The sequence below is a fragment of the Halyomorpha halys genome, unplaced genomic scaffold, assembly GCF_000696795.3.
Source record: "Halyomorpha halys isolate HHAL.00 unplaced genomic scaffold, Hhal_1.1 Scaffold1391.1, whole genome shotgun sequence".
NCBI classification, from domain to species: Eukaryota; Metazoa; Arthropoda; class Insecta; order Hemiptera; family Pentatomidae; genus Halyomorpha; species Halyomorpha halys.
The window spans coordinates 83,506-106,475 of record NW_027115008.1 but is presented as its reverse complement, the minus strand read 5'-3'; the positions used below and the strand labels follow the sequence as shown (position 1 = coordinate 106,475).

Here is a 22,970-nt window from a genome sequence, read left to right as displayed (position 1 = left end):
CTTTTGTAACTATGTGTTTGTATCTTTTTTAGCCCTGAAGAAGCCCTGCAACGTGGGCGAAACGTTGGCTCATTAAATTAGTATATTTCTACTATTTGAGTTTTTCTTGACCGCACCCGGACCATATTCCTTTCATCTTCACACACGGTCAATCAATAATCTTCCAAAAATATTTCCTGTTTAATTATGTTTCTTTTAGCATTGTGGTTTCTTCTAAACCATTTCTTTTTCTTCCTTTTTTAGAGCGAAGTTAAAAACACGATTAATAATGTTTATTGTGTGATTTTCATCCTATTGGGATATAGGCACAAACCCTTTCAACTCATCTATCTTATGTGATTTGTAGATCGACCCTACCCCACGTCCGACCCTCCTGCCCAGCTAACATAGTTTTGTTGAATACTAATTCACCGAGATCTTCTAAAGCTTGTGGACCTCACATCTCAAATTCCATGGACCTAACTCATAATTATGCATAAATTAAGAAATTCTCTATTTTCTCACCACAAATAAAAACCGTTCGCCATATTAAATAGAATCTAGGAAATAATTTAGGCTAATTGAAAGTGCAACTTATCTACAGTTCAAAAAGTAATCGGAAATTGTTTTCGAACCCACCGAGTGTACCAAAGTGTAGTCCAGATTGAGGAAGCCTAAAGCATTAAAGGTCACTTCTCTCTTCATAACTACATGAAGTCTCAGTTTTCGCTGTGAATAAAATAATAAAATGTATTAAAGTCATCAGTAATTACATAACTAATTAAATGGTATTAAAAATTTAACTTTCACAAAACCAAATTAAAATAATTATTTTTTGTTTACATACGTCAATTTAATCAGATACAAAAAAACTATCAAAACACCAACTTTTATTTTTTTTAAATTATTTTTTTACGTTCCAATTGTTTGTTTTCTTTATTTTTGTTAAATATAAGTTTATTTCTTTTTTTTAAGTTTAAATTATTTTGTATTTTAAAATCTTTTGCGTAAACCATGGGCAATTAGGAAGTTTGTTGTGGTGCATGTGTAAATACTCTGCTGCGGAGGCACATTTACAGCAGTACCAACTGTACTGTAGCAATAGTAGGGTCTGCAGACAGTATTAGGAAGTATTGGAGCTGCCTGACACCTGATTTGTTCAAATCACTTGCTAGAACATTTCTAACAGGAGGTGACTATAATGCAAAACGCACTCACTGGGGTTCACTATTATGTACACCAATAGGCAAGAAATTCAGACAAACGGTTCGTCATCCTTAGGCGTTTTTGCTCCAGATAAACCGACTTACTTACCAAATTCCCACAAGGCACCATTAGGTCCTGTCTCCCCATGCCAACTCATGTCTTGCTTGACTAGTACAGCTCATTTCCTGGTTGTAACTACATTTATAGGTCCAAATAAAAAAAATATTTATACATATTATTAGTGGCGACAAATAGGAAAGATGGACAGATTCTCGAGTAAAACCAGTTGATTTCTTTTAACATACATCATCATCTGTTTTTTGTGCTATTTTTATAGAAAACGACAGGAAAGCAAGCGTTACTTAAAAAATTTAGGTTAAATAAGTTCATTCTCCATATATTAGCGATTAGAACTTTCATATGACTTGAGAGAGGACAACCGAGTGCAAAGGATTGAAGAATATTTTACTATGACTGGTAATAAGAAATGGTTAGTTCCTAATAAACAAAAGATACTTTAGAAGGAAACCATTTTGAAAGTAATTTTAACCTATACATTATTTATTAAATTTTGAGTTATTTATTAAAGCAAGGTCTTACGTTATCGGATAAGTTTGTGGGACCTTCATCGATCATCACCTCATTGAGGGCGCTATTGAACTCCTCGGCCTGTAAAATACGATATAAAAAGTCTATAAAAAATAATAGTACATAAAAATAACATAAACATAATATACAATATATAAAAATATTGTAATATAATTACATAATATTATTGCAACGTTTCGTATAACCCGTCCATTATCTAGTCCATCTACAAATATTATATTATATTGGAAGAAGTTAGATCTTATCAACCTCTACAATCACTTTTGAATTTAACTTATTCATAATTGTATTAAAATATCGTATATTATATTCCATGAAAGATTACAATCACTACATTAGTCAACAGCAATATTCCTACCAAGAGAATCAGAAATATTAACCCAGAGATAATAAAAAATTCTTTAAAAAATTATGTTAAAACTCAACATTACTTGAAATGGTTGTCAGGAAGTTTATTATAATTTAATAATTTTGAAAAGTCGTATGAAGTGCCAAGTACTAGTGATTTTACCTTAGATGACATTTGTGCTAAGATGGAAAAATTTTGTTAGTCACTTTTTCCAAAAATATGTTTTTTTATACTTCCGAGTCTCCTCCGTTGATTTTTAGCAACATTTTTTTTTTTTAGTATTATTATTTTAATAATGAGAAATCAAAGTAGACAATATTTTATTTTTACTTTTCATTGTGAAGATATTAAGAAGTGAATTGAAACTTTATACGGTCTTCCTAAGAACTTTTAAAATGCTAATGGAAACTGCTTTAGTAAGTTATTTATATTTTTAAAAAATAAGTAAAAATAATTTCAATAAATAATAAATCGATAGTTTATAGTTTGAAATTATAAAATATATTTCGTTCAGTCCAAGGCAAAGTAGTTTAAAAACTATAGAGATATGAGGCAAACGTGAAAATTGTTTTAAACAGTCACCAGATGTATACGAAGCCATGAAATTATTTTTTATAGTCTTTTCAACTTCTGAAAAATCCAATCAAGCACAATGGTGGCAACTAAGCACACCTTGTAGAACCATAACTTGACTTGTTTGTAAGAACAGTGTTTCCACTAGCGAGTGAGAAGAGCACTTTCATGTTTTGCATTGCATGGAAGTGTGTACACAGCCGAAGATGCATGAATATTTCAACCTAACTTCATGATAGGTAACTCATGATTACCTCAATGTGTTTTTTATTTATATTAAATAAAGAAAATAAAATAAAACAAAATAATAGAGAAAATAAGTATAACTACAGTTACTGTCCTGCAAATGATGGCTGAAAATAGTACTTTTTCAGACGCAATCCCCCGAATCCAACCTACATTTCAAATATTCACTTTACGAATAATTTTATTTAAATATAGAGAGATGTTAGTTAAGCTTTTAAAGAATACCTCTTCCGAAGTTCTTTTGCAATAGGTTGTTATGTAAACACAAACGACGGTATGGTAAGTCAATTCGAGAAATTGTGAAAGAAAATCAAAAATGTTCGAATAAGATCTAATTGTCAAAAGTAATCTGAATGCGACTACAACTACGTTTAAAAGGATAAGAAAAAATACAAAAATTAACGGCATAGAAAAGAGATCCATGAGAAGGTCACTGGTAGAACATAATATGTCGTAAATGCGGATGGTAGAATCCACTTTATCCTTTGCATTAAAATCATGCTTCGATCTGCTCAGAGTTAGAAACATCTCACGAACGTTAGAGAACCTCTTTCCAACAACCCTCACGCATTGTACGAAAGGTTGAACGACTGCGAAGCACTGCCAGGTCACATAGACTTCGAACAGGGTCTTGCAACAAACACTAATTGTCATTGTATCAAATCTCATCGAAAGAGGGAACGCCAAGAAAGACAATAGAGCTAATAATAAAATGGAAACATCTCTAAACCACTCAACCTTGTAAGAAGGAGGTGTTCCTAACTTCATGAATTCGTTATCAATTTTTAAAAAATATTCATTTAGGGAAGCGAACTCAATTTTATTCCAAATCATATAAATAGTGCAAGCGAACATTGCAAAATACTGAGTAACCATACATATCTCGTCAATATAGTTTTCAGGGTTTAAAACAAGTTCCCAAAAAAAGTGGATTCCATAATGGATTATCTCTGCTAAAAATATAACACGAATCAAGAGCGATGTAGTCAATGTCTTGTAGTTAATCGAGATACTGTCAGAATTATAAGAAAGTGGAAAAACGCCTAATACCGATGATAGGAAAAACATTCTATTCAATCCTTTTCTGGTCTTGAGCTCGTTCATTGCGTCCTAGGCCAAGGCAGCGCCAACAATGGACGGCTCTGGATCGAAACAGAATTCGATATCTCATTTCGAAGAGAGCTCCTCCTTGAAGGATCACTTTAGGAACCATCTATCATATTTTAAAGGAGTTTCTTTCTTTATGCTTCAATATTCATCAATATGGACATCTTGAACTGTCTAGATCCTGACATCTAAATCGGTAGTTTCGTAAAAATTTTATTCATGATTAGAAGAAGGATGCTATCAGTTATTAGTGAGTTGTTCTCTATAAGTAATTTTATCTGATGTGTCAAATGCTCTTAATTATATATTATTACTCTCTTAAAGACGAAAAAGCTTGTTAATTATTTATTTAAATTTATTCATCCTGATTATAATAATAATACAGCCTTACAAGGATAATAAATGATTTACTATTAATCCTGTTTATTTAATTTTTTTTTAGGAACAGGAAACATTTTTTATGAATTTGAAAATTTCTTAAAAAAAAAATAGCACAATAATACGTCATAGAAATGTAATACATTCCGAAAAGGGTTTAACTTTTGATAGTAACACACCCGTTCTTGGGTATGCTAACGATTTTGTATTATTGGATAAGGAAGACGATACTATACAACTACGATGATAAAATCTAGTAAGGAACAGAACATAGTAAGGTTTCGAAATAAATACGGATAAAACAAAATATTTGGTTAGCAATAGAAACAGCAGCAACTTCAGTGATATAAATATAGGAGGACATAAGTTAGAACAGGTAGAGAGGTTTAAACATTTAGATTGTAGGAGGATATTCCCGGTGGCGGTGAATGAAGGTATCAAACTAGTAAAAGGAAACTATTTTGATTGCTTTATTGACCCCCACCCGGACTATCCTCCTACAATATACTTAATACTGTCTACAATCTTCTTTCAATATGAATAAATAAACACCGGGCCACCAAGATACAAACACTTCTTAATCTCTGCCGCAGTACCCGCTTCAAAATCGTCTACCTGTACAACCTTCATTACCAGGTCACCAGAACTCCAGCCCTCAGATTACCACTAATCAACGTTCTTCTAGTTTGCCATCTTCCTCACAACTTTCTTCTTCAGATATTTCTACTCTACTTTCACCCAACATCTTTTCTGTGCTCAAATTAAAATTCCCACTCCACAAGGTAAACTTCAATCACCCGTATAATCTCCACAAGTGCCTTACTGATAAAAAAAGAACAGCGTATCTTTCTCTTAGAAAGCAGATCGGCTGAGTCGTTCTCAGCACTCCATTCTGACAAAGTGAGGTTAAATGCTTAATTTTTTCAATTTCAAAATAGCTTAGATCGCGCCTTCACTACAACAAGCTTATAAGTTAGAATTTACCAACTATTATCCTTCTATGTCCTATTATGTTCTTTATGGATTTGAAAGGTGGCCTCTTACACTGTGAAGAACAGCGCCTTATGGTTTTAGAAAAAAAGAAAAAAAAAAGAATTACGTAGAATATTAAGATTGAAAAAGAATGAGTTATACAGAGGATTTAGACGTACACACCACGCAGAATTGAGAGAACTGCACCCTATAAATATAATTCAGGTTATAGCATTGCGGCGAATAAGATCGGCGTATTAAGATTGTAGGGCTTAGTAACAAACTGGTCCCTAAACACTGAACTGATAGGTAAATGTTTGAGGGTAGATCGAAGCATAGATGGGAGGATTGCATCAAGACTGGTCAGGTAGATCTGGGATTGCACGGATATGCGTAGAAAGCGCGATTGGTGGTATTGGCATCGAACCTTCGGGTTCGCTAAGCCTTTAATATTATTATTATTTAAATCCTTATAATGAGCGTGTTTCAAACACTGCTCCTCTTTTGGGTTTTATTTTCAAACCACAAATAAATTCATTAAAAATTAAAATTAAGTAAAACATCAATTACTTCAAAAAATGAGGTAGTAGATTGTACTCAGGCAGATACCATTGCCTACTTAATGCAGACAAATTTGGTTCAACCCCGGGCTGGATCTAGTGTCATACTGTCCTCTACTATAGGACTAATAAATACTCAAGTCCCCATAACCTTAGAGAGCCCACGGGCCCAACGAGGAATAAAGATGCCGGAAGATAAGCAAACCTGGCATGTTGCCAGCGGAAGGATAAACTTCTGACCACGACCCACAGTCGATGAGATGTTTAAAGTGTTTGCAGACGATACCATCTATGATGTACTCAGAAAGGATAAGCGAAGAAGAGCTAAAGGGCCCACAGAGGCCACTCAGGCCTCCACCACCGATAATACATGTCTGACAGATCTCAGTGAGAGAGATGTTGGCAACAGTTGGAGTGATACGGTTCACCACCAACAACGTTGCCAAAGAAACTCGCCTCTATCTACAAACCGAGGCTGACCATGATGCTGCCGTTGCTCTCTTTAGGCAGTACAATAACCTATCATTTCATACCATTGCGCTGAGGGGCACCAAACAGTAGAAGAAATTTGTCCTACACGGATACGATCTTGACCACCCAGTTGAATCAATCGACGCTGACCTTAAATTAAGTTTAATGAGGAGGGATGGGCACAACCAAGTCTACCCTACCAAGCAAATTCAAATTATAACAGATGCGTCTGTTTGAATTGAAAATATACAGGCTCTGAAGGCCATCAATTACATACGCTTCTGCGTGTCAAAATTTAAGGAGGGTGGTGGTCCAGTGCAGTGCCGCAACTGCCTGGAGTTCAGATGCACCATGAAATACTGAGGTATAGTTGTCACCTGCCCCTGGTGTGGTGGGAAACATCAATACGAGCAATGTCCGAAAAATACAGCCCCTCCTCATGGTAAACACTGCGACAAAGAGCAAGTTGCATCATACAAGAACTGTTAAGAGAGAATAAATCTACTTACGGGTTCTAGGGCTAACAGGCCCCTGTTCTAACTGAGACCCAATCTAGACAACTCAGCTGAATAGTTCGGGATGATCTTGCATTCAACGAACATCATCAGCTAAGCCCGAGACTCAACCTCTGACACAGCCACCTGCGCAGCCAACTTCGACACAGGAAACCTCGGTACTTACATCCCTTGTTGATAAAATGTGCTCAAGAATGGATCAGATGAAGGTGGTGGTAATGACCCTCCTCAACATCATGACCAAGATCATTGAGCAGCACCATGGTTGAACCTTTCGTCATCAACTACAATATCAGAGGCCTTGCATCGAAGTGTAAAGTTCCTCCTGCAGCAGCATAGACCATCAGCAGTGGCGCCGACTGATACCATACTCTCCGCCACTCTCCGATTGCACTTCCCTGGATACACTGCTTATCGAGAGGCCTGCTCACCCGTGTCTGCTGAAAGCGAAACCATCCTGGTCAGGCGAGAGGTTCCGTCCAGGCTCATCCCGAACCCGGTGGAACCAACCGAAGGCACTCATATCATATGATCACAGTGGACGTACGGTTCAAACACCGGTTTACGTTTACCTGTATAAGCGCCCCAGGTCGGCCCTCACATCGGCGAGATTTGCCCATATCTTTATCTATTTTTTACTTCCACTCACTAATATATGGAATATATAGTAAGGGGAAGTACTACGATCGTAAAAAATTTCGAATTCAAGTCTTTGATATAAATACACGTTTTGAGGTCCCCTCTGAGTCCAAATAACAAAGTCTTGCAAAATGATATGTGTATGTGAAAAGCCTAGCTCAAAGTATTCTTTCCAGACAGAAATCACATTTTGGAAAATAAAAGTAGTAATATAGATGTTTTATATACTGTTGGAAAACTAAAGATTTCTGTAAAAGGTAACAAAAGGTTTGCTAACTGGATTGACTCCATAAAATATTGATACAATTTAGCATTGAACTGATTAAGACCAGAATATAAATTTTAGAAAACATTATATATTTATATTTCTGACATACTGCCATTTTGACAAAGTAGAATGATAAAACTTTGCAACAAGAAATAGTATTATTACAACTTTACTGACTGGAAACTTTTGAAATCGGTGTTATTCAGTCTATCAACAGAGGAAGAATGAAATTAAAACCACACCAATGTTTAATCTAGTTACATAAAATGATTTTTTGAATTATTTAAGTAACATTAACTTCGCTGAAGATAAAAATATCCCTTCACATATATCTAACAGTTGTTTTTTTCAGTTTCCTCCACAAGAATATTTGGAGTTCGAGGAGAAAAAACCAAAATCATCAAAAGGCATTTTTTTTTTCTTGCAAATCCCTATTACTAAACAATGAGACCAGGGCTCTAAGTAGTAGCAATAACTATTATCAGGTAAATAAACAACCTTCTAGTGCTATGAATTTCATTTGAATGACAAATAAGGGAAACAAACATTAAAGTGTGGTTAATTAAAAATATTTATTATGAATATAAATAACATTTATACAATATTTACAAACATAAATTGACATTTACATTATAAAACAAGATAACAATCTAGGTTTCTGCTAAGGCAGGCTTCATGATGGTTTTAGTATATTCTAACAAATATAATTCCTGCATCAGTTGAGTAAGTCTATTGAAATGCCTCTCGGTGTAAGGAATAATCGATTCAACCAATGACGTAGGAGGCTTAAGTTTTCCACATGCGATTTCTTCCAAAAACAAGGACACCAAAAACTGGAATAAAATTAATCAAATCAGAACATTATCATAAAATTAAAGTAGTAACAAGAATTCAATTTAAGAAACAATCATTTACTAATCATATTAGTATTAGTAATCATAAGCAGGATTCAAATAGTACAGTAAATCAAACAGTGTGGTAAAACCATATACTCCTATTAAATCATGAAGCACTTAATCACAACACATTAGCGGTCATCAATGATTTTGCCACAACCTAGCGTATAAAATCAAATAAAATGTCCAGTAAGTAAGAGAACTTAATTTTTGGTATTTGAAAAAAAAATTATAGAATATTGTAGGAATATATGTTACTTATTTTTCCACATAATCGCCTTTCCATTCTATGGAGGTTGTAAGTCGTCTCACAAGCTTTTTGATGCCCTCCTCATAGAACTGTCCCACCATCTTCTATATTCTATTTCAAGCCCTCTTGTTTCACCTTCTAATAGGTTTGATTTTTTTTCCACATATGTGAGCATTGAAGAAAGTGAAAAGATGAAAATTTGAAGGTGCCAAGTCAGGGGAGTTAGCAGGGTGGATGAACAAGTCCCAAACAAATGGTAGACCTTATGTGAAAAACGCCCTCCCTTTTTGGACATTCTCTTCCAGAAATTGCAGTGGGAGTTTTTCTTCCATGAGAACCCCATTAGCACACTGTCGCTCCTCACACTTGGCAGGATTTCTTATATGGACAGAAATGGACACTACAAAAAAAGTTTTGGTTGATATGGGTCTCCAGTTCTAATTGTGTTCACGAGACCCCCACTACCCCTCAGTGTAGCCAACTAATGATGAAAAAAAATTCACATAGCACCACAGCTCAGCAGTACTCTTACTTTCAGGCCTAGTCTCTTATTTACCACAAACCATTTTTTTTTTTTCAATTTTAATTTTCATCCCCTCTTCCCTTTGAATACAACTACATTACTAGCCACTAAATTTTGTGTTCAGTATATTATGAGGAATGCTTCTTGGCTCACATTCAATTACCAATATTGTTGGAATGGATAACTGTATATTCATTAAAAAGGTAATTAGTGTTGAACTGATAGAATAAATATTCCAAGTGTAGACCAAAAGTAGATCGTAGAATTAAGTTCAGAACAATCTTTAGAACCTGGGTTTTGATAGGATTCTGTGAAGATAGGTATCCTAGCAGATAACTGATGTCATGGACGTCAAATCTTTTGTTTTGCATGGTCTTTTATTATTCTTACTAGGGATTTAAAAGTTATATTTTTCATATAACACTTTTTTTCTGAAAAGTTCTTAGAGTCTTTTATCATATAAATCTGACTTTTGGACATAACTCATGCATTTTATAATGTTAATTAAATATATAGATTAAATTTGATAATTACTTGTGCAGCATAAGATGTTTTACTGTTCATATTCCAGTGCGAAGCACATTTCAACAGGGTCTGTTTTTCTTCCTGATCCAAAAGTAAAATAGTTTGGGAAAGACCTTCAGAACCACGTTTCATCACAGCTATAAATAAAAAAATAATAAGTAAATGATAATGACTGTATGACTATGATTTTGTGTTAATTATACATGTATTATAAACTAATTATTCAATTAGAACTAAATAGAGCATAGAATAAATTAAGTGATGCGAAATGAACTGAAAAAGTAATTAAGTAATAGAAATAAGATTATAATTACAAGTGAATAATAAAAAAATATAATTAGTTTTGATTTTGATGTTTTACTTTATATATTTTTCTATTTCAACCATTAAGTGCAAACAATTTATAATTACATTTTATGATATTCAAAACAGTAGCAGGCCTGTCAAGCGTCAAGGCCAATTTCAGAGCCGAGAGGAAGTCATCTGATTCAATAAGATTAAACAGTTCTTGTTCTTTCAAAGCCTTCTCCTGTCTCTTCTTTGCTTCCTCAAGCTGCTTTTCTTCAGTCACATCCTTCCAGAAGACTATTTTAGAAGCAGAGCAGCCAGTCACCATGCGGGATTCATCTTTGCTTACTTGAACATTAAAAGCAAACAGTTAAATGAAACTATTAAAATTATATGTATAAAATAAAGTTTATACAAAATATGAAATAAGGTATAATATTGTTGATATTTGTTTGATTACCTAACTAAAAGCTATGCATTTGCACAACTTTTAGAACCATTTTTAAAATTTTATTTGATTGATTTTTCCTGCTGTTATCTACAGATGCGAAACATGGCCTCTTAAACAAAGGATCCCCACTTAATGCCTTAAGATTTTTGAAAATAAAGTATAGTCTAAAATATTCAAACTGAAAAATAGTGAGTTAACTAGAAAATTTAGAAGGCTACATAACGTTGAATTGCAGAAACATTTTTTCGTATTAGCCCTCCTAGTCATTTCTGACAAATGGGGAAGGGAGAGGGGAGTTATCAACAGGTAACCAACTTATTCTAACTAGAGTGGAGAAGCAAATTTTCATTCCTTGAGGCCACCATGAAATAAAAGTCAGCCCCCAGTCAGATTCGAAACGGTGCAGTTACGAGTTTGCTAAAGGAGATGTCTTAACTTGCTCGGCCACAAATAGCCTCCGCATTGTGGAAACTGCACCTGGTAATTATAAATTAGGTGATAACATTGAGGCAAATAAGATGGGTGTGTAAGGTTGTAGGGCTTAGTAACAAACTGATTTCTAAAATGTTAATAAGCACTCGAAAACGGGTAAACTGAGTGGTAGACCAAAGAGTAGGTTGGAGAACTGCGTCAAGACAGATCTTGTAGATTTGGGATTGGATGGGCAACACAGGATCATTTGTATGTGGACAGGGATTTTGTGGTATCGGTTTCAAATGTTATATTTTATCATTCTTTTTTTTCTTTTAAACTTATTTGTCTTTCAGATAATGAGGTTCTCCTCCAAGGAATAAAGTTATGTTAATGAGATCATCCTGAGATTTGAACACGCAAAAATTTCAGATTTAAGTATCATCTGGTTTATTAGAATTCGATAATAAAAATGAAAACAGGATGATTTACACATTCATTTAATATAGTCTAAGCATTAAACAGACATCAACCTTAAGTGGATTCCTAAAACAAATAAATTAGATCATTGGATTACAATATGAAATATATCAAAATTGATTATTTTTTAAAACTCTTCTCTTTGAAAACATGCGACTTTTTTCAAAATATTCATAACCAATAGACAAAGATAAATGTTAACAAACCTGCTAAGGCCCAAATCTTTCCAGTATGGCCATCAAACGAAGCAGTACATTCGCTGGTCTTAATCGTCCACAACTTGAGGAGCCCATCACCACTGGCACTGATGACCTGAAGTCCCCTCGAAAGGAAAGCAGATTTCATGACTGACGATTCATGCCCTTCCAATGTCTAAATAATACACATTTTGGTTCAATTTCTTAATTTCATGTAAGTAGTTAAAATTTTATTAAAATATATTTTTAGCTATGGCCTAAAACCATAATCATGCAACAATACCTTTAAGCAAGATAGGTCTGACAAACTCCAAATCTTGATAGTTGTATCAGCAGAACTTGTCATGACAACTTGATCAACAGGGGAGAAAATCAATGACCAGATACCTCTTCTGTGACCTCGGAGAGTGCCTAGAGGTGCTAAATCTTTGAAATTCCACAGCTGAAATGAAAATAAAATAATAATAATTGATTAAAATGAATACAAGAAATAATTTCTTAGTTATCAATGTGTTAATTATATTTATTATGATAGTTTTATGAATAAATATCTGGTATGTCCGCTCACACGACTTTCCTAACCACTTTTGCTGTTAAGTTCAATAAATATTTTGCTAAATATACTTTAAAAAAATAATTAAATAGTCAATATTCACATGGTTTTGTGAGACCATGTCGAACTTTTTTTTAGACTTATAAGCTAGTGAGTGGCAACCAAAAATATTTTAATTTTAATTCATTTTTCCACTACATTTTGGTTATATAAAAATTTTCAATTTATCTTATATACTTCAACAACTTGAAAATATTAATTCACTTTACATATAATTTACTCAGCAACACCTAGTTTTACCATGAAAAGAGACGTGACTAAGCAAAAATTATCAATGGTTGATTTCTATTAAAATAGTGTAGATAAAATACGATAGATAAAAGACTTGAAAAAAAATCTAGAAAGCCTTATATTATATCTAACTAAATTGAAATAAAATTATGTTGGATAATATGAGCTAATAATATTAATATAAATATAAATTGGTACTGAAAGCAGAAAATTTAGAATTGCTCTAAATAGGAAAAATAACATTCATATACCTTTGCGGTTTTATCCAGAGAAGCCGTTGCAACCATCTTGTCATTAGGTGAGACAGCAATAGCATTTATATCTTTTTCATGAGCCATACATGAGGCTTTCATCATTAAACTCGACCCATCATGTTCTACAACATGAAAAGCATAATATATATAAATAAAATTTTCAATATCTTAAAACTACCTTTATAACTTAAATAAAATTTCTGATTGGAAAAGTTTGTCGAGGGGTGCAGCCTGCAAAGAACAACATAAATAAACAAAACCATATTTATTTATTTCATGCCGACGTTTCGACCTGAGTTTCAGGTCTTCGTCAGGGGTTGTGTCGTAGAAGGTAGGCTAGTAACTGTTACTAGCCTACCTTCTACAACACAACCCCTGATGAAGACCTAAACTCAGGTCGAAACGTCGGCATAAAATAAATAAATATGGTTTTGTTTATTTATGTTGTTCTTTGCAGGCCGCACCCCCCGACAAACTTCTCCAATCATTAATCTACGGTCAACTATCTACACCTCATTATAAATAAAATTTCTTTTAATAGTATTAACCCTGTTCTTGTCCAAGGATAAATAGATGGTTAAAGTTAATGTAAATAGAGCACCAAGGAAACCTGTGAAGATTGGGAAACACGGTTTTAACTAAAAATAAAAAAATCTTGTTTATATCCCATGTAATAGAAAAGATTACGTCATTTAAGAAAAGTAAAAACTAAAATAAATCTATAGAAATGATACTTTACAAAAAATAAGAATGGATATATAATGGGAGAGTTTTAGCAATACAATAGTCATAACTACAAATTTGATCATGAGGTGTTATTAGTTGACTATAGATTGATATGGTCAGTGGTCAACAAATAAAATTTATTTATTTGTGCCGATGTTTTGACCTGAATTCCAGGCCAACATCAGGGATGCTCCAGCAGAGTTTCTGACTAGAATTTCTTGACTCTGAGTCAGAAACTCTGCTAGAGCATCTTTGATAAAGCCTAAAATTCAAGACGAATTGTTGGCCCAAATAAATACGTTTTGGTTTATTTGTTGACTGCAAATAAATTTGATCATAATATTTAATTCAAATTCTGAAAAATCTTTAAAAAGTAATTAAATTTGGCATCATCTTTTCTATTGGATCGATTATATATTATATTCTATGGGATATAATATATAATCGATCCAATAGAAAAGATGATGCCAAATTTAATTTTTTTAAAATAAAAACAATCAATCATTATGGGAATACCCCTTCAATAAAACCTGTAGAAATGAGGCTATGCTATTTTTTTTTTTTAATATTGTTTATTGAAACCAAAACAAAGAGAAAAGAACAAACAAGAAAAACTGTTTTTATCCATTGGTTGCCAAGAAGTGGGTTAGCATAAAAATGTATGCAAAAATTATAAGAATATAATTTGTAACAAAATATTTCAAAACTAAATATGAGACAACAAAATTCATTGAAAATACTATCTAAAATTAAAAACCTTCTAATTTTTTAGGTATCTTCCACAATTTCAGAACGTTGTCCTCGGCTCCTGAAAGTAGAAATGAGACTGATGCTTGAGAAAAAGCCAACCCACAAGCTGAAGAATTATGAAACATGCCTGAAGCTATGCAAGTTGCTCCGGCTTTTCCAGAGAGAGCCCAAAGTCTTACAGAATTGTCCTGGAGAAAATAAAAACACATGTAGAACACTAACAGTTAAAATTTACTCCTTTGATTGCCAATTATAATTAGAAGACAATAATGTTTAGAAAAATCTAAACTAGAAAACAACCAACCTTTGATGCTGAAGCAAAAATATTTGGCTTCTGGGGAGCAACTGCCAGAGTTACTACAAATCCTGTATGACCAGTCAGGAGTGAACAGCTCATTGATGATAAAGTAAATAATTTAATGTCAGGGCTGTTAGTAGCAACAGCAAGATGTGTCTCATCTTCACCGACATAGACCAAATCGAGGATCTCGTCAGAATATCCTACAAACTTTTAACAATTCTTATTAAAAGAAAAGATATTTTTTAAATTCATTTATAATTTTTCTAAATCCATTAATGAAAGAAAAAATCATTAATTATGAAGTTTTTCTAAATAAAACAAATTAAACTTAAGTAATATTCTATAGAAGGACATTTTGTCAATAAAAAATAATCTTCTCAAAAAAATTAATTATAAAATGTAAAATTACTTTTCATGCATTTATTACAACAAATTAATGAATTTTAAAAATATTCATTAACCCATTCATGGAAATATGACTTTTCTAAAACAAAATTCTGTGTTATAAGCGGGTGGTGACATTTTTTAAAACTTTGATGCCTTTACGATTGCCAAAATTGTTGTTTTGGTTAGTCTTTATTATTGATTAAGGAAAGGAAAGAAAGAAAGTCTCTAATTAATTAACAACATTAAAGTCATTACTAAGTTAATCATAATTAAGATAATTTTGGTATTAATCAGCATATCAAGTCAGGTATTACATGTTGGAGAACTAAAAGTCGGGTTAAATTAAAACTAAGAAAAAGATTATTTGATAACTTTGATTTATAACAGTTAGTTAAAATGTTGATGTTGTTTAAGTCACTATAAAAAGTATAATATGGTATAAATAAATAAAGATTTCCAAAATACATTGTAGTTCTTGCCAAAAACTTTATATTGGTGCTCTACATATCATTATTATTAGAAGCTTTTTAAGAACCAGCTTAAACTCTAATTCTACAAATTCGAAAGGAGGTGAGAGAAATTTTCCCTTTGTCACATGTCAAAGAAGAAATGAAAAATCAAGAAAAAAAAGAGGAACATTTACCTACTATCTAGCAAAATATAATCATCAATTTCCTGTTGTTTCGCTCGTTCAAAAATGAAATTATTTACAAACAGAGAAGTTTCCAACTGTGAAATTATGAAACCAGGAATCAACTAAAGTCCACATGACCAGAAAACCTCCTTCATATAGGAATCTCCTCTCACGTCCCTCCTCCACATATTATGTTCATACCAGCCCCACAAATTGTATTTTCACCAATGAGTTAAAAAAATTATTATCAATATAATTGATTATATAAATCTAGAAATTATGTCCTTTAAAATATATATTGTATCTTTTAAAGTTTGTGTTCACAAAATAAAAATAAATATATTTCAGGCTTGATATATTTGTTATAAATAACAAAGTAGAGGTTATTTTTGGTCTAACATATTAATAAGAACATTTAATATTTATTTTGTTAATCAATTAATATTTTACTATAATCTATTATTTAACAGATCACAAAATAATCAAAATGTTTAATTATTATATTATTTCATTCAAATCAAAAGCATATATATATTAATACAATGAAATATTCTAAACTGTTTTCAAAAACAGAAGTATTACCTGGTTTGTACAAATGAATGTATCAATAGAATGGACAAAAATGTTGTGATCATAAGAAATGAGAGCAAATGATGAAGCAGCTCTGGAGTAGAGAAGATGACAGAGAGCCAGGCCACCTTCTTCACTCTTCCTCACCAAGCTATTGCTCTGGACGTAAAGTTCTTTTGTGTTTAGCACATCCCACACTCTTATCACACCTTCCAGGAAAGAAAATTGTAATTATTTAAATTTATAATTTGTAAATATCATAATTTAAAAGATATCTAACCAGTACCTCAGATTAATTTGATTTAATCTTATTAATATTTTAATATTATTTGAACCAATTATCAATGAAATAACTCTTTGAAAAATAGTGCAAATTATAAGTTATGGCAGAAGCTACAAAATTAGAAAAAGTTATATTATAGCCTAAGTGCTATCTGATCAACAATATATATTATAGATAGTAAGTTAAAGTTGAATATATAGCACATTCATACAAAATGATTTGAGAATAGTTCATAATTTCAATCAGTCTCTAGATAAATTAATCAAGTGTACATTGCTATATATATATATAATTCCTTTGTAAAGACCCCTTTTCCTACTATGAAGAGCCATTGACATGGGTCAACGAGTTTTCAAAAGAAGAGAATTTCAAGAAAAAGTGACAAATTCCAATTTCAGTACTTAAATTTTTACGACTTTAATAATAGGTATTTGAAAGTGGAACTAAAATGGTGCTAAGTAGTTGATCAGATTGAGACACGACAAGCTGAGATTTTTAAAATTTTCACATGGACACTAAGACCTGGTCTGGTTGTTTGAACAAAGTTTACAGAGCTCTACTTTGAAAGTGTCTAAAATTCATTGTTTTCAAAATAAAGTATTAAGTGTCATTGGCATCATGGTCCTACTCTGATTCAAGTCTCATAGAGTAAGTACCTAATACTGTCTTTTGGTCAATATCACCATAGTGTTGATATAATTCTTATCAAGGTTTGGCTTCTATATTCAACTCTTTATAAGTGAAAACACTACAAATCAAAGATCCTTCTCTTCAGCAACAACCCAATAACTGACCAGGAGTCTACTTATTGACTAATCATTTAGTGGGTTTTTCTGCGGGTCAGATGGGTGGATTCTAGCCCGTTACTCCTCATTGTGTAAAGGCCATGTCAGTTAAATTTCCTTTTATAAATTTATCAATGGTCCAGTTCCATTTCTAGTATGAAATAAATCTGCCAATTATTCTTCTGAATATACTTGAAAGTTAAGAGATGCGCTTTAGGTTTCAGTAAGATATGTTGTGATTGACTGCAGTCATGATCCTACCATACATCTGTCAGTTACCTCCCTCGAACCAGTTTACCACCAACATCAGACTATGTTTGGTTGCCAAGGAGAGAATTAACTGGTAACATTAAGAGATATTTTCCAGTAAGGCAAATTAATTAAGTTAACTGTTACATTAACATTGTCATAACATAGTACGTAGCTCTACAAAATTGTGTGAGTTCAATAGACTTTCTTGATAAAATAATAATGTTTATAGAAACAAACAATTTTCTCTAATATCACGTATACTTCAAATAGATAACGGAAAATAGGAGTGGATATCTAATGTGAGAGTTTTCACAGGAGTACACTAGTCATAACTATAAATTTGATCATGGGGTATTATTTGATAGGGTATAGTATATTAGTTAACCGTAGATTAATATGAGGTGAAGATGGTCCGAGGGAGCGGTCAGCAAATAAACAAAAACTTATTTATTAGTGCCGATGTTTCAATCTTAATTTCGAGCCTTCATCAGCGATGCTCCGACTGAGTTTCTTACTAGAGTCATTTTACTTAGGGTTTCTAACAAGAGTTTCTTGAAAGAAACCTATATAAATTTGATATAAATAGTTCAAATATTGAAAAATCTTTAATTAGTAACCGCATCTTTAGCCCAATGGCAACTAAGGTGGCAGTAGTCAACAGAGCTTCATTTCAGTGATTGTATATCTTAATTTATTCTAACATAAATGAATAAAAATAAAATCAAAACCAACATTTATCATTATTAGATAACATAGCAACGAACCTCTATCGCCTCCCGTAGCAACATAAACACCATCCTGGTGCTTAACATCGGCACCTGGAAGGGTTATACTGTCAGGAAGAATAACAAGGGACTCCAAACTTTCATATGCTGGAATCACGTTCATCTGCTCACCACTTTTAATATTCCACAGTATGATCACTTTATCCCTGCCACAACTGAAAAATATATGAGAACATAAATAAATATATGTTGTTGGGTTAGTATTAAGTATTTCCTTAGAGTTCCTTATTAGTTCCTTTATTTCAATTAGACCAGGAGATGATAAACAATAAGTTAATAGTGAAGAGAAAAAATAATGAGAAGGGCTTTATAATATTAAGTCTTATAAATAGAATAGAATATAAATATACAAAATGACACCCAAACACCATCCTACTCAATTTATTTTAAGAAATAAATCTTTATTAATATCAAAAAACGCAATTTCACAAGCTGTTAAGCATGATCCAATTTAACAAATTTTTTTAAATTATTGTATATTTGATACAGAGAAATGCTCAAATAGATTAGGTTGTTACAAGATATAGAATAGTTATCAGTCTGTTATTAGACACATTATAAATACATTATTCTTTTCTTTAGTTTAATTTCCTATTCTATTATCTTTTCCTTTTTATCATAACTAAATATTACAATACAGTGTTCTTTTTATAACAAACAATAAATTATATTACATCTATCACATTTGCCTTTTTTTTCTCAATTTTTTAACTCTTTTTTTTAAACTTTTATCCTCTTTAATCCACTCTGATCCATCTAGAACTTCTCTCTTCCAATGATCGATCAGGAATATTAAATTTATATTCAAGTTTTATTTAAATTTAAAAACTAACCAAATGTTAAAACTTATTGTTCGTATACATAAAAAAAAGTAATTGAATTAAAAATGAAAGTTATGCATCAAATAAAGAAGAGTTTTTTCAATGTTTAACTTAACATTTATGATAAATATTAGTAATATAGGCTTCCTGACTGTTATAAATAATAATCCCTAGAGTAATTCCGTAAATGTATTGATGAACAGGGAATGAGCAAATCTCTGGACAAACCAGTTTTTCTCCTTGCTAATTGATATACTATAACTACTAAAAATCACAACAAACAGAATATTACAACACAAGTTTGATGAAAATCAAAATTCCTGTTAGAACAAGCCTAATAATAATGAAAATTATGAGAAAGAATGTATTGTATTTTTTTAAAAATATGTTAACGTTGTTTCAAGTATTAATATGTTTCATGAAATATGATTTGATAATTGAATCTGATGAAAAGACAATCAAATTCCAAATACTTATTAGAAAAATGAATTGAGGAAATTTAATTAATACAGTGACTTGCCTTACGACATGTTGATGTGTATTAGAAAATATGATATCAGTAACTTTGCTGTAATGGCCTTCTAGAGATATTTTCAATTCACCACTTTCAATATCCCAGGCTTTAATAATTGCATCATCACCAGAAGCGAACAAAAGTGAGGAGTTTCCTTTCTCCAGGAATTTTAAGACACTGAAAATAAACAATATTAATCACTCGTAATTAATTATTAAACAATGAAATAAAACTAAGCCCATATAAATGCTGTTTTTATTTTTTTGTTTCCCCAATTCAAAAAATGTCAAATTGATAAATTTTTGGAAATATTATATTAAAGAAACAAAACAACATATATATTATTGATGGTATCAATAAATTAGACACTATAAAAGAATCGGGGAATTGTTCCAACAAAAAAAAAAATTATGCCAAATTATTAGGTAGATATTTAAGTTCTTGAAAACTCTGTATAAAAATGAACAATAACAATACTATATCGAATTAAAAAGGAAAATATGAGTTATAGCTAAGGAAACATACCTACAAACACCTTTTATCCCGGTGAGGTTCTTGGTGCATGCATGATACTTCATGTCCCACAGACGAACACTAGAATCAGATCCTCCACTAGCCAAAATCAAGCCATCATTAGTTATAGCAAGCTTAGCAACTGGTCCTTTATGAACACTTCGCCAATGTTTAACCATAGTTTTGTCTGTAATATAATAAATACTATTTTTATCAGGTTAAATTTTTTAATTAAATCTGTACCGCTACAACCCTGGACGCTACAAGGGATATATTACTTAGTAAGGAAGTACTGTTACTAGATCAACGGTTGTGCAAGGTCATTTGGTTGGAATCATGCTTTATAGCCAGATTTTTACTCAATTAAGGATAGCCACTTCATGAGGATGGGTGGACCCCAAAGAGCTTCAATAGTAATTGAAGACCAGCATTTGGGGTACTACATTGTTATTCTGTGAAAAACCTTGTATTCCTCTCAATTCAAGAATGTTACTTCAGTTTGAATAGATTGCTAGTGACTCAAATAAACTTTGTATAATGATCCTTAACATTTTTGATGTTGGGCAAAAAAGAGCCTATGCAAAGACAACCGGCCAAATTTCATGATTTTACTAGGATTTGGAAAAAGGCTCATAAAAACAAAACAAAAAAGAATATTTACATAATTCAAAAAGCAATGTGTTAGGGACGACATAGAGAATTAAACAATGACTAATTTTTCTATATTCATTGAAAATTATGTACATAACTATGGCACAAACAACCATAAAGAAAATAAAAATTGAGTCCCCTCTTATAAAACGTATTTGGACATACTAAAAGTCATCTTTTCATCATAACTTTATAAAGACCATTTATTATTAAGTATATTTACATTTCTAATATATTTAGTAACAAAATAAATAATATTGCATAGCAAAAATCATAAATAACTCCAAGATACATGGGTTATCTCTTCAGAAACAACGTTTTATACGTTCTTGAAAAACTATTTATTCAATTATCTTGTAATGAAATTAGACCACTTATAAACTTATTTTGAGATGTAGTTTTCTCGCAATGCGAAAAATAAAGCGCTACACGGTGCTGGCCAATATATTGGCTCTGACACTTTTCGCCAGTGCACCTAAGGCTGATATATCAGCCTCCAGGACTAAAAAGGTTAATCATAAGTACCAATAAGAGAAAAGAGCTAATCAGGTTTAAATACAACTAAATACATACATTAAATACAACTGGCATACCAAGGAGCTAAGATAAGGGGATTAAGCTTATTGTAATCACATTCATTCTAATGATGACCTCTAAATATTGATAAAACCCTGACAGCATCTAACAAATTAAATCAATTACTCTGCTCACTTCATATATAAATATTGTTACTATTTCTATTGGAATTATTTGTGACATTTTAATATTATAGATATTATACAAAAATATTAATTAATACTAATTTAAAATAGAAAATTAAAATAAATTTAAACTACACCCAAATAGAAGGGCATTTAATAAAAACACAGCAAGCTAAATGCAAACATCTATACTAAAATAAATAAGTACCTTGAAAGTTCCAAAGTTTGAAAAGGCCACTTCTGTGAGCAGATACAATTTGTTCGTTATTGGGACTTAAAGCAAAAGTTAATATTAAGTCAACATCAGCAGCGTCCTCTGTAGGAACTTCTTCATCACCGATAAAACCATTTACTTTTCCACTTTCAACACATAAAAACTGTACAGATCCTCCACATTGACAAAGGAATGTAGAACCATCAGTTGTCCACTGAAGAAAGAAATTGATGCATAAGAATTGGAAGGTGAAAATTAATAGAAATGTATACACAATATAGTTACATACCACCACATCTCCTCCAGTATAAAAGGACTTCAAGGAAAACTCAGCTTCAAATCTGAAATATTTAATAATTAGATATTTCTGAATTAAATACAACACAAAATGTACAGCTGATCTGAACTCACAATTCTTTAAACTTAGAGGACGGCATTATGAAACATTCACAAAACTTTCGAAGTTCAAAAAGCGAGAAAGAATGATAGTCAGGTTCCCCTAAAAGACAAGTTGAAAACCCACGTGAGAGCAACTTTTGTAACCTTACGGAAGGTGATAATGTTTACCAACAATCAATGATCAAAGCATCAAGGTTGTAAATGCCAAAGAGGTTATAATATATTTTCCAAATAAATCACAACATTTTTAACAATCTAGAAATTACAAATAACAGTTGATAAATAACATTTTTATCATATTAAAATAAAAGGGGTATTTATCGTTTCTAACTTTATCATTATCATTATTTTTTTTATCTAGTTCGTTTTATAATAAGTGTGGTAAATCTAAAAGAATCATTAACTAGACAATAATGCTTTAATAAGCGACAACTTTACCTACTATGTCACTAAACAGTTGCTATAGCATCACTATAAACTTTACAGGCAACGGAACAAAACGAATTTCACATACAGCTGATATAACACACAAGTTATAAAAAATAATAAATGCTATCAAAATTTGAGTTCTTATTTCCATATTAATGGAATACCCAGGAGAGGTGTAGCCCTGAGCATTTTGCTCATATTGGGAAATAAACCTTTATATTTTACTAGCATTTCAGCTGTTTTGTTTATACTTTCGTCTACTTT

General features: G+C 31.8%; 1 protein-coding gene across 1 annotated transcript; it reads right to left on the bottom strand.

Annotated features, from left to right (window-relative positions):
• Nucleotides 1-8,425: 8,425 nt before the first annotated feature.
• LOC106689547 (transducin beta-like protein 3) lies at nucleotides 8,426-22,530 on the bottom strand. Its single transcript, XM_014434563.3, has 15 exons — nucleotides 22,290-22,530; nucleotides 22,168-22,219; nucleotides 21,873-22,092; nucleotides 20,325-20,499; nucleotides 19,806-19,976; nucleotides 18,444-18,619; nucleotides 16,372-16,568; nucleotides 14,772-14,975; nucleotides 14,475-14,655; nucleotides 12,989-13,113; nucleotides 12,177-12,335; nucleotides 11,903-12,068; nucleotides 10,478-10,702; nucleotides 10,076-10,203; nucleotides 8,426-8,705 (listed from the first exon to the last, which is right to left on the bottom strand). The coding sequence occupies exons 1-15, from the start codon at nucleotides 22,313-22,315 to the stop codon at nucleotides 8,523-8,525; spliced, it is 2,388 nt and encodes a 795-aa protein (XP_014290049.1). The 5' UTR covers nucleotides 22,316-22,530; the 3' UTR covers nucleotides 8,426-8,522.
• Nucleotides 22,531-22,970: the final 440 nt, after the last annotated feature.